We start from the raw sequence: 16,928 nt of genomic DNA, 5'->3' as shown, positions 1-16,928 counted from the left end.
CTGGGAATGACTGGAACAGGAATCTCAAACAAAAAAAATGCCTTGAGTTGGTGTCGCCAAGTTCTATATATCCTTGCTGAGCTGCTCTCCCTACTATGTCACTCTTTTCTGGCCAGCACCCAAAATTCTTGCACCCAGTACCGTCCTCTCCTCGTTATGTTCTCCATGTGCACAACTTGGATGGACCTCCTGTACGTGACTGCCTGGGGTATATTTCTTTAAGCCGATTATCTTGTTGTATACTTTGATCTAACTTTCTCATGTTAACATAACGTTCACTAAATTTCAACTCTTATCGGTTTTACACGGGCACCTAGCATTATATTACATAGGAGAATTTACAATTAAATGACTCTTTCGTTATTTCTTATCAACCATTTCACTTATACCCATATACAAGCATTTTCTCTGGGAATTTTTGTACCTGTTAAATCTGGATGAAATATTTTACAATAAACCTTTCATTCAAGATTTAACAGTAGTACTGAATTTGAAAATATTATATTATTGAAGAATGTTATGGAAATCACTGGTCATTCAACTCGGATAATGGATAATGTAAATGTAATAGAGGGGATAGAAGGTTTGAGGGTGCTGGATATAGTCCAGTCATAGCATCAGAGAACTTAGCAGTAATCAATCTAGCCATGCTGCCCTTGCTTGAGGAATGGGATCGTGTGGTCTTGACTTGAGAGATTGCCAAACATGCAGAATTTTCTGTTAAGGGGTATATGTAAAATTACAAAGCAGGTGACTATGACAAGCTGAGGAGTCAGTTTGTAATATCAAAACTGACTCCTCACAAGAATTTGGAAGGAAGAAATGTTAGCAGTGTATGGGAGATGGTCAAGGGATATTTGAGGAAAGCAACATCAGACTGCATACCCAGAGTCAGGAGGATAAATCAGGAGTTGCAGAAAAATAAAAAGTTGTGGAGGAAATACAAAGAAAACGTAATCAACAACAAGCCCATAAGACACAGCCAAGAAGACTGATCTGTATTGAAAGGAAGGGCAAAGCTAAGCTAATTATAAGAGGAGGCTAGCTGATGAGGTCAAAAGAAATTCCACAGTTCTTTCACTATGTGGCAAGTAAAAGGAAGACTGACTTCAACAAGTGCATGGTAGAGAGGTAACAGAAACAAACCAAATAGTTGAGCTAATGAGTGATCGTTCTGCAAGGGTGTACCATCCAGATGGCAATACTGCAATGCCAGACATTCACTGATTGGAGAATAGAGGTTAATGAATTGAAGGTGCTTAGGGTATTGCAGAGGTTTAATGCAATTAGGACCCTGGTATCAGCCTGTGTATTACTAGAATGGGCAAGGGAATCAACACTTCCTCTAACCAAGCTATTTAATTTAATCCTCAGTTTAAGAAAGGTGCCAGTGGAGTGGAAAGAACAAAAGAGTTCTGCTGCATAATTTAGGAGGTTCAAAGACAGAGGTAGGAATTATAGGCCAATCAATCAATATCTCAGAATTCAGGACAGGGTTGTCAGGAATATGATACTTTATAAGGGGCAAGCATGTTTTGTGAAGAAGAGATGTTACCTTAGTAATTTACTTACCTTTTATGGTAAAGTGAAAAAATGAGTTGGATAAAGGAAACAGCTACTAAGTCATACTGTTGGACTTTGCAAAGGTATTTCTGACAGGATTCTGAATGGAACTCTGATGAATAAATTGTAGCAATTGGGAATGGATATGAAGCTGGTGATTTGGATTTGAGGGTGGCTGATGAGAGGATATCAAAGAGTGGTTTATAGAGGGGTTGAGTCCAGGAAAAGGTAGGTAAGTAGTAGTCGTGTAACCAAAGGGCTTGCTTACTTACTGTTTGGTCCTTTGCTGTTTAAATTTGTACATCAGTGATACAGGAAATAATCTGAGGAGAAATATTCAGTTGTTTGCTAATGATGCAAAGATGGGAAAAGCAACAGACAGTAAATGAAAAGGATACAGATAAGGTGATACACTTTGAGAAGAAGAGATCACATCTTGTGCTATAATTTTTTGATGTGCTCTCATTTTTACAAAGCATCATTATTAACTAGTTTTTTGAATAACAATGATCTGGCATATATATATCACAATATTGTTTCAACAAATGGAAATATTGACAATCTAATCAATGTTGCTATTTAGAGGAGAAAACTCAGATCTAGGGATAATAATCAATTAAATGTATTTAGTTATTATAATTCCTTCTAGTGTGAATGCAGGCACACTAGTAGAAGGCAAACAAAAGAGTGTGAAGGGCATGGGATCCTAAAGTCCTACCTGGTATCCTCTATGAGTGCAGTGATGTGATCATGCTCGTTTCACTGCAAGGGTGACTATTTCCCAGATTCTGGAGGTGATTCAGCCATATTTAAATTCGAAGAATATTGTGGCTGTCTCACCTTCAGAATCTGGGAAATGATCATCTTACTCATACAATATGTATGTTTATGTTGTTGTGCTGTGGTAGATTATAGGGAACAGTCCTTCATATTTGTATCTGTTTTTGTATAATAAGGAGGATTGTTCTCCCATTGGATACGGTGATCTATAATGGATACAATTCCTGTGTTCATATAGTAGGATATTAGTTATTCTTCCTGTTTGTCAAAATTATGTTGGTTTGTAAGATGGACCACCAGCCTTTCAAATAGGACATTCTTGCTGCAAAAGGACACCTTCCTAGTTAGAGAAAATAGTAACCAGACCTACTATGTGGAAGATGACCTTCATAGAGTGGTGAAACACCACCACCTGCTTACTGGAAGACTGATGTGGCAAATACAATGCTTGGTCTCCAGAAAAGGGGTTCTGCTTTCTGTCTCTCCTCTCATGTGATACTCTTCAAGAGCATGCCAAACATACATAGAGATCTAAGCCACTGTCATTTCAAGGGAACAGCAGTAAAATGCTGAAGGCCAGATATTACAAAGGCTCAAAACTGACAGTAGTGAGTCAGAAAGTTTCTTGGTCAGCTGTCATACAATCATGCAGCCACATACTCTGGTAGTCATGTTGGAGGGAGGGGGAATACAAGTAGTGGTATGTCAGAGGCATTGTTGAGACCACATTAATGCAAGTTAACTAGTTAATCACTCTATGGGAGTCATGTCCAAAAGCTTATCTTGTTTCAATGCATGTCCATACTTTATTTATTCATCCATTACTTAATCAAAATGAAATGTATAAGAAACTATGACAGTGGATGTACAGCATCACTTACAGATATTTAGAAATAGACTTCTGATTCTTGGCAGAAACCCAAATTCAGCTACAACCACCACAGTCTATCTTCAGTGTTCAAATTACACACTGCATGATTTCATTTTTTCATCTCCTCTGAATGGGATAGGGTTTCCCTGTTCCATTCAGAGGAGATTATTATTACATATATTATTTTAATCTCACACTTGAAAGGTTCTAAAAGTTATAGCACATAGTGAAATGTAAGAGTGCACCATATGTGTGTGTGTGAGGGCTATATGATTTTATATTTATTTTTTATGTCTGCTATATTTTAAAGCCAAATATCTTAGATCCTTACACATATTAGCTTCAGATACATATTATTTCAATGAAAAACATGTTTTGTTTAGCATAATTTTACTTAACATATATATATATTTCATAAAAATGCAATATATTAAGGAGAGTACAACTGTACTCTCCTTAATATCGAGCATTAGTTTATTTGTTTTAGTATGTATGGGAAAAAATGAAGAATGAAATAAATCTTACTTGAGTTCTTCTACTTTTAATTTTAACTGATCAATTGCTTTTTCAAGGGTATCTCTGAAATCCTGATCTGCACTAGGTGTTGTAGGGATACTGGTTTTTTGTTGCTTTAATACACTATGAACTCTTACCTGTCATTAAAAATATTTTATGAACAAAACAGGAAAAACTGCATACTATTGGTGTAAGTGTATGTGTGTACATACATCTACAAAGCAGCAATTTTATCAATTCTTATTTCATTGTACTAAAAAATACTAATAAAACAGAAGAGATAAGTTATCCTTTTGTTTATTATATGAATGTAAGTACTGTTAAATATAAAACTAAAATAACAATAGTAGCATATTCATGAAAATTTCAGTTTTTTATTTTTTTATAGCATAAGTAAGTTTTTCCTTATGTTGCTTCCAAAGCTAGTTTTTGGTTACTCTGGATTACAGCTCAGCTATATATATATCTTCTCACATGAAATGTTGTCTAAGGAGCATTTTTCTTCCTCAGTAAATAAATGCAAAAATAGACAATATTAAGAAGAATTTCTGAAAAGTGAGGTAACACTTTTCTTGAGGATGTTTAATAATAGGAAGTTGAAATTATACACCAAGAAATAAGTGAACATGCACTACTTCTCCACAAAGTCTCCAAATTAATTGAAGCACTTGTCCCAACGATACATCAGTTTATCAATACCAGTAATGAAGAAGCCCATGCCCACACCCAGTAACCAACATGACAATGTCTGATGAACTTCCTTATCCATAGTGAAATGCCTTCTGGAAAGGTGTTCTTTGAGTGAGTCGAACAAATGGCAGTCTGAAGGTGCTAAGTCTGGGCTGTAGGGGTGGGTGGGGAGATGTGGCAGAATTTCTCAATGATTACAGTGCAACCACTCATGAGTGGTGTGCGCAGTGTGGAGTAGCATTGCACAGTAAGGTTTGTACTGATTGTTCCTCCCTTCGGCAAGAAGTCCACTGACAGAACACCTTAGCTTAGCGATTCCAGAACACTGTGGTCATGATTTTTACAGTGGGAACATTTTTGAATTTTTTTGTGCAAAGTAGATTGTGGATGTTTCTATGTCATGGAGTTTTGTTTGCTCTCCAGGGTAAAGTGATGAACCTATGTTTCATCTCCTGTGACTAGGAGAGCAAGAAATCCTTGCCTTTGTCACTGTATTGCAACCAGACACATCTCCATGCATATTGCCTGTGCTCTAGCAATTGTCAGGATACCCAGGGGAAGGGGGGGGGAGAACACCCCTTTCGAAACCCAAGGACATCAACAATTTCCTAAACAGTGGAATTATTCAAGTTCACCACTTGTGCAATTTCACTCACCAGTCTTCAACAATGATGTCCTTAATGTGAGAAATGTTGTCTTTTATATTGCTTGATGAAGGCCTGCCCACCCAATGTCAATCTTCAATGTCACCACAGCCTGCTTTAAATTCATTGCACCATAACTACACCTGCTTCTTTGACATCACCTTTTCACCATACACAGCAACCAGTTCACAGTGAATGTCACTTGGTGAAGCCCCTTTTGCTTGCAAAAAATGAATAACTTCACAGATACCATCTGGCAACTGAACTCAGCTGTGAGGCAACAGTAGCACCACACTGTCATGGCAGTCTTTCTGAATATTATTAGCAGGTCTATCTGTCCACCATGTTTTATCTCATTCCTTTTTGCCATTATTAAGAAAAAAAAAGTGTTACCTTATGTTTCAGAAACATCTTGTATAAGGTGAGCTCAAACCAGGAAAGGTGATCAACTTCTTTAAAAGCCATACGAGAATGTTTGAGATATCTCCATGAACTTAGCAGCTTTCGCAGGTATCAGGAGATATGAGACTTACAAACTTCTGAAAGGGTCATACAGGATTTCAGTTGATGGAATTTTTTTATTTTATGAAGGGTGGGGAAAGGACAAGAGGAAGCATCCTTGGAAGCTGAGAATGAATGCTGCTAAGAAGGGAATGAGGGCTAGATTTTTCTTTCACAGAGCAGTGTGTGATTGGAATGGACTGCCATTGGATGATGCAAGTGCAAGCAGTGTGAATGAATTCAAAAACAAGTATGAATACTGTGTGTAATATGTGGCCTACCTCGATGAGTCCCTGACTCCCTGGAGGTCTCTCTTAATAATAATAATAATATAATATACTGTAAAAAAAAAACATAACAAGTAAAATGAAATTCTATAAATTTCTAAATTTATAGAATTTCAGTTTAATGTATTAAACTGAAATAATGAAAGTATTTTCGCTTGGTTATACTACAAATTAAAGATGCCAAGAAATTATATTATTGGTTTCATCCATTATTCAAGTTTAAGCAAACATTTGCATATGAAGTATCTTCATGACTAGGCTATTTGTATATAGAGGCTAATGACTTCACATCAGAGCCTCTGTAGCTCAGTCGATATAGACAAAGCCCTTTGGTTGGAAACACGCGAGTTCAATTCCCATCTGTGACGTAAGGAATCTTTATTTGGTCTCTTTCGACTATAGGTGAGGTAGCTGGTCTCATACAGAATAGAGGGATTTTCACCAGGAAACTCAGGTTTTTCGTCCCTCGGAACAGGCAAACTGGCTTGTGAACACACATGAATCTACAGTCATAAAATACATACTTATCCCTTATTAGGAGGGCTCAACCAGTCCTAAGGAGAGGTTGGGGAAGGGGGGGGGGGAATCCCACACAAAATAACTTCACATCAACTGCCTTACCATCCCAGAATGCAAAACACACATCCTTTCAGGTGTATATCTATGCATTATGGGAAGGGCCACTACCCAGACTAGTTTGCACCTTTAGTGAGGTATGTTAAAGCGTGGGAATACCTTCTCCAAAAAATCTGAGTGATTCACAAGATCACTCTAAATTTCGCTGAGTGACCCCAAAGGATCACTAGTAAACTCATCACTCCTGACCTGAATCACTCCAGGACAGGAAACTCATCAGTGCCCCAATCAGTAATAGGCATAAACCAGCCACCACCAGTGGCAGCCAAATTCAAAAGGGATGAGTAGGTTGAAGCAATGCAGAAGTCATATTTCCCATATACAGTACTCAAAAGGTGTCACATGCCTTATTACTAAAATATTCTGGATTAGAGACAGATGTTGAATGTTTTTTTGCTTGGTTATACTATAAATTAAAGATGACAAGAAATTATATTATTGGTTTCATCCTTTATCTAAGTGTAAACAACAAAAGTTTGCAAGTAAAGTTGTTTCATGCACAAACTTTGTTTGCTTACACTTGGATAAAGGATGAAACTCAGAATATAATTTCTTGACATCTTTAATTTAAACTGAAAAAGTGTTGCAAGATTTGATACCAACATGACCAATTCAAAGAACAAATGAAGAACACAACACAGCATGTAACATATGTGTATTTATGCTGATATAGCTAATTATAGAAGGTTTTTTTACTTGGTTATAAATTAAATTAAAATGCCAAGAAATTACATTCATTATATTCTTGTTTAATCTTTATGTACATGTGTACATAAAGATTACAAATTTTGTGTGTGAAGTATCTTCACACACTCTATAACTCTCAAATTCATGCTTTTATTTTCAATTTCATTTTAAACTATTTTCGACTCTTTTTCAAAGGAAATAATCATAGTTTCCAAAGATTTTATTGTTCTCTGTTGACATTCTTTTCAATTTCTTGATATATCTGATATTTGTTGAATTTTGGATAGTGCTTCAGCAAGGTTAACCTGAACCTAATTATTCTCCTCAGTAATTAAGGCTTATCTTACATTACTCTCTTCTTCCTCATCTACTTTACTGAACCATTAAGGTTCTTTGCTGAAAATACCCAGCTTGCTCCACTTTTTTTTTTTTGAGCTTTTTCAGTACATTCCAGGATTCCCATCTCAGTTAAGTCTTTTTTGGATGTTATCTTCTCAGCATTGCAGTGGTTTCCCACTAGTTTCACTGTCCACTAGGTCATATCTTAAATGCTTGTTTATCCACTGTCTCCTCACCCATTCTTTCCATACATTACAAGCTATCTCGCAGTCTGCAAGCTCTGATTTCATAAGTCAGTAGTGGGATCTAAAATCTGTATAGATCTTGATTTTGTTTTCTTCTCTATTCACTTGTTGTGTTATTTCTTACAGGTACGAAAATTTTCTAAGAATTTTATGTTTGAAGATCAGCAACACTTTTTCACCTTGGTCTGTTTAACTGTATAACTGAGGAAACCTCCACATAGCCTTTAAAGGAATGCAGAGAACCAACCCAGGGTTTCTGACCTAATGTCCAATCCTCACCTTCTCATGGTGCACACTGTTAGGTATCTACATGGATACTGAATGAACAAGGATGGGCTGGCAATTTGGGATTTAGCCAACCAAATTGTATTCTTATTGGCTTAAACCAAAATATAGAATGATGGTACAACATGACAGAATTTCATGCTGGTGGTTAAACAAGGCACCCATTGTTTTCGTCAGGACGAACAGCAAAAAGTCAGCTCCTGGAACAAATCCTAAAATACACCCCAACTCAACATCACCAGAGTTCAAGATCAGTACTATCAACATAAAAAGCCTGAATGGCAAAGAAATGGAGCTAGCTGAGGAATTAGGTAAGTACAAGATCAACATAATAGGGGTGACTGAAACAAAAAAGACAAAAACTGGTGAAATCTTTAAGAGCTATAAATACAAAATGTTATATTCAGGCAATGACAAACAAGGAAACGAAGGAGTAGCCATAGTTTTCAACACTAAACATGAGGCTAATCTTCTTGAATGGCAGGCAGTCTCAAGTAGAGTAATGTGGGCAAATATGAGAATGGGGAACTGGACAATGAGACTTATTTGTGCCTATGATCCCCACAGAAGGTTCTACTAAGGTAGAAGTGGAGAAATTTTTTGAGGCTTTAGAGAAAGAAACTGACACAATGAAAAAGGAAAAGTTGGTCCTTGTTGGGAATCTAAATAGGAGAGTAGGAAATGATTGTCAGACATACAAAAATATTTTGGGAAAATTTGGAGAAAAGAGCAAAACTAATAATAATGACAAATACTTGTTGGATTTCTGCTCAGCATTTTCCAACATAAAAATGTGTACAAATTCACATGGAGAGAAGAGGCAAGGAGTAAGAAAAGTCTCACTGACTATGTCATTGTTGATAATGATATTTTCTCCCTGGTGCAGGACACCAGAGTGTACAAAGGATTTGAAATTGGAAGTCATCACTATTTAGTCTTGAGCAGGATAAAATTGATTTTCATATTGAAAATAAGAACATATAAGAAAGTTTTAAAGCGAATAAAAGTTGAGCAGCTCTCAGATGTGAACTGTAGACTAAAATACACAAATATTATTCAAGAAAAATTGAAACAGTCTGAGAACAGGAACCAAACCTTCGAGATTCAGTGGCAAGCCCTCAAGAAAAAAATAATTGATTCAGCCTGACAGTCATGTGGTGAGGTTGTCTGCAAGGATAGAAAAATCAGAACTTCATGGTGGACAGAGGAAGTTAAAGAGGCAGTGAAGGAAAAGAAGAAAGCACATCAAAAATTCCTGGAAAATAAGTCAGCCTGTGCTCTTAGAGAATACAGAGACAAATGCAAGAAAGCTAAATACTGTGTAAAACTAGCTAAACAAAAGTCATGGGAAGACTTTAGTAAGAATAGAAAATAAATATCAAGAAGATGGCAAGATATTCTGGAGGTTGTTGAAGAATCTCAGAAATGGAAGAAAGAGTGCTGCAAAAGTAATTACAGATGATAAAGGTGACATGAAAACTAGAGAAAAAGATATCCTTGAAGTATGGAGTAATTACTTTGAAAAACTGCTAAATGAAACAAGCAGTGATGACAGCACAGTGATAAAAAACACTGACCAGGAATACATATCCATACTTGAAGTAGAAAAAGCCATCAAAGGCCTGTGAAATGTGGAAAGGCAGCTGGAGTAGATGATATTCGACATGAAATGCTCAAGTATGGAGGTAAAGTCTTACAGTGGCTGCACAGCATAGTTCAGTGGCCTGAACAGAGGGACGAATTCCAGATGATTGGAGTTGAGCCCTCATAGTACCCACATATAAAAACAGCAATAAAACTGAATATGAGAATTACAGAGTATTTCTCTACTGAGTGTTCCTGGTAAGATTTATATGTATACTTGAGATATTACACTTGATTATACTATTTTACTTGAGAAACGGTTGAGAACGATTGTGGAAGATAAGCTTGGTGAACAAAAAGCTGGATTCGGGCCTAATATAATATAACAAAGATCTGTATTTGTAGATATGGAAAAGGCATATGACAAGATGCCAAGAGAAAAGCTATTCAAAATGCTACAGTTATATGGTGTCAGTAGGGTCAGCTGAGTTACAACTCAAATAAAGACTAAGCAATACTTAGTCTTTATTTGAGTTGTAAGTCAGCAGTTAGAGTCTAGAGAAGCACAGGAAGATGGTTTAATGTTAAATCTGGTGTCAGACAAGGATGTACATTATTTGCTCTGTTATTCATTATCTATATGGATCACACTATGAAAGAAAGTGATATTAAACCTGAAATCAAAATTTGAGATGTTAATCTCAGTTCTTTGCTTTATGCAGATGATGCTATACTTCAAAATAAATCCACTATAAGTCTGCAAGATTCCCTGACTAAATTGAATAACTATTGTAACAGATATGGTATGAAGGTGAGCAATAACAAGACAAAGACAATGAAAATAGGCAGAAACATTGAAAATAGCAACTGCATTGTGAATGGAGAACTTATAGAACAAATAAAACATTTCAGCTACTTATGTGCAATTTTAAGGAAGATGGTAAATTAAATATGGAAAGAGACAACAGAATCAACAAAGCTGGTATGGTAGGAAGTCAAGTGAATAAATTTATATGGAATAAGAGAGAAATTAGTTGGAACACTAAATTAGTTCTATACAAGACAGTGTTCAAACCAGTTTTAACTTAAGGATCTGAAAGCTGGGTCAGAAGTAAAACACTTGACCAAAGACTAGAGACTGCAGATATGAGAGTTCTGAGAAAGATTAGGGGCATGAACAGCTGTCATCAATGGCAATATCATATTAAAAACGAGGATATTAGGAAAGAATTTGATATTCAGTATTCAGGAATGGGTTGCAGAGCTAATCTCAGGTGGTATGGTCACTTAAGGAGAGGAAAGATTAACAAAACAGGTGTTCTCTGCCAGGTTAGCAGGAAAAGACCTAGAGGAAGACCAAGACAAAGATGGATTGATACAGTAAAAAGTGCCTTAGAAGACAGAAATATAAGATCTGATAATGGGGAGTCTTGACAAGTAACAGACTTATTTGGAGGAAAATTGTAGATAGTAAGTTAGTAATGATGTAAATTTTTTATGTAGTACTATCATATCCTGTACACCCCTTGAGGGTACATGGCAGAAATTTGATGATGATAATGATGAGAAAACAATTCTAAGTTATTTGAAACCAGTGGCAAACTTCTGGTTATCAATCCTGCATTATGATGAATTAAAAATAAAATTACGATGATCATTATGAGAAAAGATCGAAAAATTTACATTGCAAATAATACTAAAAGTCGTGTAAATTAGATTTATTAAAATACTCACTCTATAACTCTCAAATTCATGCTTTTTATTTTCAATTTCATTTTGAGCTATTTTTAACTCGTCTTCTAAGGAAACAATCTTAGTTTCCAAAGATTTTATTGTTCTATGTTGAAATTCTTTTGAAGTTCTTGATGCATCTGATATTTGTTGAATTTTGGATACTGCTTCAGCAAGGTTAACCTAAAGAAAAAAAGAAAACTACCTTGTTTAAACAAGAGACTGATTTGGAGGAAAATTTTTGGAGGTAAATGTAAGTAATGAATACCCCACAAACACTTTCCTCTTCAATATGCATAATTGCTAAAAAAAGTTGCAAAACATTCTGAATAGTTCTCTGTTTAAAATGTTATAAAAAATGTTTATAACATTTTAAACATTTTAACATTTTTTACAAAATTCTGGAAAATTTTTTTACAGCTAAAAGGAAACCAATTTGTTACAAAGCCCATTTTTTAATAAACATTCCTTACATGATAAACTGGTCTCCTTTTATCTGTAAAAAACTGCAGACACTAGCAAACTAGAAAGAGGGGTGATATGATTGAGACTTACCAGGTTCTTGAAAGGTTCATATAGGATTTGAATTGATGGAATTTTTCAATTTATGGAGGGTGGGGATTCCAATTACACACTACCCTATGAGAGAAAAAGCTAGCCCTCACCCCCTTCTTAGTGGCATTCATTCTCAGCTTTGAAGGGTGGCTTCTTGTCCTTTCTCCACTCTCCATAAATTGAAAAATCCCATCAACTTAAATCCTGTATGAACCTTTCAGAAGTTTCAATCATATCACCCCTCTTTCTCCTGTTTGCTGGTGTCTGCAGTCCACAAAGGAACATGTGAATGTTCCTTTCAGACTGCAATTATCTTTTGAGTTGTATTTGCAATCTTTGTTATATGGTCGCTGAACTTCAACTTCCTATGTACTAACACTCCAAGATTCCTAGACTCATCAGTTTCTTCCTGCATAATCCCACCAATATAATATCTAATCATGCTGAAGTGAATGACTTTACATTTATTGACACTGAACTGACATCCCATGCCCACAATTCCAACCTATTCAAATCATTCTGCAAGTACAATATATCAGCAGCATTCCTGATTGCCCTACCTACCTTCACATCATCAGCAAATAGCTGTATGTTGCTTGTCAAATCCTTTCCAATATCATTAATATACAGATTGAATAACAGTGGACCAAGCACTGATCCTTGGGGTACACCACTGGTTACATTAAATCTTGCAAACTCATATCCCCCGTACACTACTTTCTGATATCTGTCAGTCAGCTATGTATGGTAATATTGTATAACCCAAACCCATATTCTCCAATTTATGCAACAGTCTTCCATGCTGTATTCTGTCAAAAGCCTTAGCAAAATCCAAAAGTATCATGATGTATTCATTCCCTTTTTCTGGTTCAATGGTACATTGTTATAGAATGTGAGCAAGTCGCTAAAGCATGATTCCCTTAGTAAACCCATGTTGCCCATTCCAAAGTAGAGATTCACTGTCAACCCATTTCTGAATGCGAGCCCTAACCAGTTTTTCCAAGATCTTCACCACCATACTAATCTCAGGATATTCCTGAGATACTAATTAGTCAATAGCTGGATACATCGGTCTTTGCACCACCCTTGTGCAATGGAATTACTATACATTCCTTCCAATCCTGTGGAAATTTCCCTGTTCTGAGACTCATATTAAACAGCTTAGTCAATACTCTTTTAGCATACATGCTGATATCTCATCAATTCCTATTGCTGAATTCTTATTCAGTGTGTGCAACAGCTCTAATACTTCGTCCTAATACACCTGAGTTTCTTCATCCAGTAAAGAGGTAGCAGTGAGCTCAATGTTGCATACACCAGGTTGATAGCTTTTAACAAAATGGACACACATTAGTTAAACAATCTCTTCTGCATCTGTAACCCTCATGCCATCTGCATTTAGAAGAGTTATTCTTTCATATTCATTTTTTCTTTTACTTGCAGCCTATCTATAGAATTCTTATGGATTGTCTTTAGCACGCAGAGTCAGTTTATTTTCATACTCAGACTTTGGTTTCCATACAACAGTTATGACTACTCTAGCCTGCTGCTTATAATTTTCATAACCATCATTCTCATACATGTGGTATTCCTTCAACATCATCTTTTTCTTACGAATCGCTTGCTTAATGAGATTACACATCCATATGACTCCTACTCTATTTATTCTTCAAACTCTCAGGAAAATTGTGATATTGCATCATTCAAGTGTTGTTTAAATGCGTCCCATGCACTGTCGATATTCTTTCCATCCAGCAACTGATCCCATTCCACTGAACTCAGTATACTCCTCAGTTGGTCACAATTTCCTGCTTTGTAGTTGCATGCAACCTTTTCTGAATGGAACATTCATAAACTTAGTCACTTCCCAAGTGGGTACTGAATGATCACTGTGACCAACTGGAGGCAGAATAGTTACGTCTTTAACTGAAATGCCCTCTGACATAATACACACACACACACACACACACACACACACACACACACACACACACACACACACACACACACACACACTATAATGTTCAATATTATTAGTACATTTGACTCTTAAAGTTCACATCTTAAAGTTTCTTGCTTTGCTTGATATTGATTCTTCTTAAAACTTTCATACGTATATATATATATGAAAGCCTGGTTGGTTGAATGGTTAGTGCATCCACTCTCCAGGTTCGAATCCCGCATAGGCATGGATGTTTGTGATTCTCTTCTCCCAATATGGATTGGATCACCATGGGAGTAGTAGACCCAAAACCTCCTGCAATGGGAGAGGCCTTCACCCTGCAGTGGGTAGAAAAATAGGGTGTTAATTATATATATATATATATATATATATATATTGTTTTTGCAACATGATATCATATTCTGCTTGCAACTAAATGGTGATCACTTCCTATTTCAAATCCTCTTCACACATACTTTTGTATTCTGAGCCAGGTCTGAAGATATCAGTATCAAAAATAATATAATCAGTAAGACTTCATATTTCTTAAATTGTCCTTGCTCTGAATTTGTGTACATCTGTGTTTTGGAACATAGCAATTATTATTAATAATAATAATAATAACAGTATTATTATTAACTCTCTTTTCTACAAATTTTCTTAGTTCATTTCTATATGTTCATTATTCATTTTAATTGTATTTAGATCTTTAGCAAGAGCCAGTTGCTCTGACTCAAAGATTCCTCCACATTATCATTGCTGTCCTCTTCATTAGAACTACAGGCAGATATAAGTCACATTTTCCAATTTTCCATTCATGAAGTTACCTACATCACTTGACTTGAAATTACTTACCATTCAAGAAGTTATTATCATGTTTAGTATATTTAACTGTTCTCTTGAAAATAACAGACAGAGAGAGAGAGAGAGAGAGAGAGAGAGAGAGAGAGAGAGAGAGAGTTACAACATTCAACTTCTTCACTACTCGAAGACCCATGAATATGAATTCTGCAGCTCTGAATTCAAGCAGGGCCTCATAATCAACATTATCTTGTCAGATGCTAACCCTATACAAATTCCAATTTTACCTAATCTTAAAATACTATTCTCATATTTGGTGCAGTGCATCAAATATGAGCATGCTTTGAAAAATATGCTTGATGCTATCCAGGAAGTGAACAAGTTAATAAACAGATGACTTCATTTTTCACAAGCTTACTCCATCACTTTCATGTAGATGTTTTATTCCTGCCCCTTATGCCTAGTCTATAAGTATTTCCATGAGTGTTGTGCTAAGGAATCAGCTTCCATAACCACTTCTCTACTTGCACCATTGATGTCTGCAGGTAATGCAACCTGCTATTTGTGGAGTTAATATTAAAAAAAAAAAAATTCTTTTAATCATATCTTATACTAACTGCTTAGTTAAATTAAACAAAATCCAGAGCTTAAAACCATGCAAGGGTCAACAAAAGCTCATAAAAAGTACAGTGATCTCTCAATTATTCAATCAGTCTTCAAATAACCAAACCTTCAGTTAATGAACTGACTCCTGAAAGACTGATATACAACCATACATTCTGTTAATACCACATTCTCAGTTAATCAAGCTCCTTCCCAAAGCCATTTAAAACTGAGAAATCACTATAACCAGAGACAAGAATGCTTGCATGAAAGAATACAAAACTACATTTCAAATCAATTTTCCCTTAGTATCATTCACTGAAGTGGCATGAATCTACTAATGGCAATATTTCATGATTTAATGTAACATTATATGTTATGCAGTAGATATTATCATTTTGCACAACAAAAAATAAACAAATGAAGTGAGAAACATTTTTAGATTGTATACTTATTTACCTGTAAATAAACTTGAGGCACAAATATGAGAACCAGCTTTGCACAATCATGAAATAAAGTACCATCTTGTTTTTTTTTTAATGTAATTATGTAATACATAAGCTGTTTTTAATTCAAGATTGTGATATACAGATAAAAAAATAATCTTGTGAATTTCACTACTTCACTATTTCACTACTTTTTCAAATAACATAAAATGTCATGAATGATATAGCTGTGAGGAACTGGTTTTGGAATATCTCAGGAGTGGTGGTTAAAGGTTACAAGGGAGCAGAACCATTCCAGATATGTAAGATAGTTCCATTACATAAAGGTGTTCCAAAACAGAAGTGGCAAATCTTAGACCAATTAATATCTCAGGAGTGGTGGTTAAAGGTAAAATCCAGCAATGGGTGAATAGGAATATAATGTTCTATGGTGAGCTTTGTAAAAGGTAGGTCCTACCTTAGTAATTTACTCACATTTTATAATAGAGTGACAGCAGAATTAGATAAGGAAAATGGCTACATCATGATACTGCTGGAACTTTGCAAAGGAATTTGACAGAACACTACGTGGAAAACGATTTCACAGTTGGAGCAAAATGGGAACAGATGTGAAGCTGGTGGCATGGATGACAGAGGAAAGGGGGGGATTGACAGACAGACACCAGAAAACAGTATATGATGGACTAAAATCTTACAGAATAAGAGTAACTAAGAGTGCCTCAGGGTTCTGTTGAATGGCCACTATTTAAATAATGCCCACATTGGGTTTGAAAAGGCTACATACTGTGTATCATACTGATGGTACTGGGTTGCAAGAAACTAATGAAACTAGGGACTTGGGGAGAATTGGTGATCAGAGAGTTGAAGTTCAGAGGGCATATTGCAAAAGTTGGTAAAATAGCTCAAATGATTATTGGGTATAAAGTAAAGATAGGAAGGTTATTATCCTTTTATATAAGGCTATGATTTAGCCTTAGGACAACCTAAGTAAAATAAAACTTTATAAATTTGCTGGAAAAAAAAAAGGGGGATAAAACAAAACCTGCTAATTACAGAGGTATTACTTTATTGAATACATGCTATAAAATATAAGTAGAATACTTAATGAAAAATTGAAAATATACAGTGAAAAAATATTATTAGAATGTCAAAATGGATTTAGAAAAGGACATTCTACAATGGATACAGTTTTTTGTTTAAAACTATTTATAGAAAAAAAAAA

At 35.5% G+C, this 16,928-nt stretch overlaps 1 protein-coding gene across 1 annotated transcript in view; it reads right to left on the bottom strand.

The window, feature by feature from the left end:
- The window catches only part of LOC150094899 (uncharacterized), a 269,654-nt gene that overhangs the window by 104,388 nt on the left and 148,338 nt on the right, over positions 1-16,928 (bottom strand). Inside the window, exons 12-13 of the mRNA XM_090411271.1 lie at positions 11,363-11,542; positions 3,740-3,867 (exon numbers count right to left, since the gene is read on the bottom strand). Coding sequence (XP_090267397.1) covers positions 3,740-3,867; positions 11,363-11,542 — 308 coding nt within the window. The remainder of the gene's footprint in view (positions 1-3,739; positions 3,868-11,362; positions 11,543-16,928) is intronic.

This window comes from Typopeltis vanoorti, chromosome 21 (assembly GCF_054136105.1).
Source record: "Typopeltis vanoorti isolate ZY-2024b chromosome 21, IOZ_Tvanoo_1.0, whole genome shotgun sequence".
Classification (NCBI taxonomy): domain Eukaryota; kingdom Metazoa; phylum Arthropoda; class Arachnida; order Uropygi; family Thelyphonidae; genus Typopeltis; species Typopeltis vanoorti.
Note: the sequence above shows the minus strand (reverse complement) of the source record. Positions and strands in the feature narration are given on the sequence as shown.